Raw genomic sequence first — 1,331 nt, 5'->3', positions numbered from 1 at the left:
CGGTAAAGAATCTGCCTGCAATGCGGGAGACCTGGATTGACAGTCCCTGGGTTGGGAAGATCCCCTGGAGCAGGGCATGGCAACCCACTCCAGTATTCTTGCCTGGAGAACCCCATTGACAGAGGAGGCTGGCGAGCTGCAGTCCTTGGGGTTGCACAGAGCCAGACACGACTCAGCGATTAAATTTCAAAGAACAGCTCTTAAAGGGAGCATGAACCAGACAGGTTAACGAGCTGCTCAGCGTCCAAAGAGCACCTCAATCAACACCCAACTGCATCTGTAAAAGGGCCCCGTGCAGTCGGAGTGTGCATTTTTTTTTTTTTTTTTGCTGGTGGGGAGGAAGTGGCTTCACAGGCGTGCGCTATTCTTAAATTAATCGGAAACATCCAGACCTCTTGTCTCTTCATCGTTCTCCCACCTGCACGACGCTGGGTTCTTTGGTCAGAAATAATTCTGCTAGAAATGAGTCACGACCTTTAACACATCATAGCTCAAGATCTGGAGTCAGAACTGAGTTTGAGTTAGGCTCAGCCAACTACAAGCTTGTTTAGTATTTATGGGGGGCGGGGTAGGCAGTAATTGTGATTCCTGGCAGCCAGGGTTGTTTCAAGATGTAAAGAAATGAGAGATGTGAAACATACTTTGTAAGCTGTTAAGAATTAGTAAAAAGAACAGATCTGCTCTCTTTCAGGGGTGCCACGAGGCATAGTTCTTCCGTGGAAAGATAAGAAGTCTTGGCTGCTTTCCAGCACCCACGGAGTTGCCACGGAGCACGGCAGCAGGCACGGCCCGGCTTCTTCCAGGCTGACTCCTCCCTACCGGCCCGCGTCGGAGGCGGCGGGCGCGGGTCTCCCCTGCCCGCGGCCAGCTGGGGGGTGAAGTCCCGAGCCGGGGCGGGGCGGGCCTGGGCCGCCCAGTTCCTGCTTCTATAAGCGGTGCCTGGGGCCTGCGGCGCCGCCACAAACGCCGGCACTGCGGGCGGCGCAGGATGGGCGCGCGCGGCGCCGAGAGCCCGCCGCGAGGCCCCGGGCCGCTCCTCTCCGCCATCCTCCCGCTGGGGCTGCTGCTACTGCTGCTGCTGCTGCCGCCGCTGGGCTCGGGCGCCGGAGCCAGCCGGCCGCCCCCCCCCGTCTTCGTGCTGGCGGACGACCTGGGCTGGAACGACGTGGGCTTCCACGGCTCGGCCATCCGCACGCCGCGCCTGGACGCGCTGGCGGCTGGCGGGGTGCTGCTGGACAACTACTACACGCAGCCGCTGTGCACGCCCTCGCGGAGCCAGCTGCTCACCGGCCGCTACCAGGTACACAGCGCCCCCGGGGCCCGCCCGGCCC

At 60.7% G+C, this 1,331-nt stretch overlaps 1 protein-coding gene across 1 annotated transcript in view; it reads left to right on the top strand.

The window, feature by feature from the left end:
- Positions 1 to 962: 962 nt before the first annotated feature.
- ARSB (arylsulfatase B) overlaps positions 963 to 1,331 on the top strand; it is a 176,982-nt gene continuing 176,613 nt past the window's right edge. Inside the window, exon 1 of the mRNA XM_010847636.1 lies at positions 963 to 1,300. Coding sequence (XP_010845938.1) covers positions 989 to 1,300 — 312 coding nt within the window. The 5' untranslated portion in view covers positions 963 to 988. The remainder of the gene's footprint in view (positions 1,301 to 1,331) is intronic.

The sequence above is a fragment of the Bison bison genome, unplaced genomic scaffold (genome assembly GCF_000754665.1).
Source record: "Bison bison bison isolate TAMUID 2011002044 unplaced genomic scaffold, Bison_UMD1.0 scf7180017864252, whole genome shotgun sequence".
Lineage (NCBI taxonomy): Eukaryota > Metazoa > Chordata > Mammalia > Artiodactyla > Bovidae > Bison > Bison bison.
The sequence above is the reverse complement of the archived record's forward strand: the minus strand, read 5'-3'. Positions and strand labels throughout refer to the sequence as shown.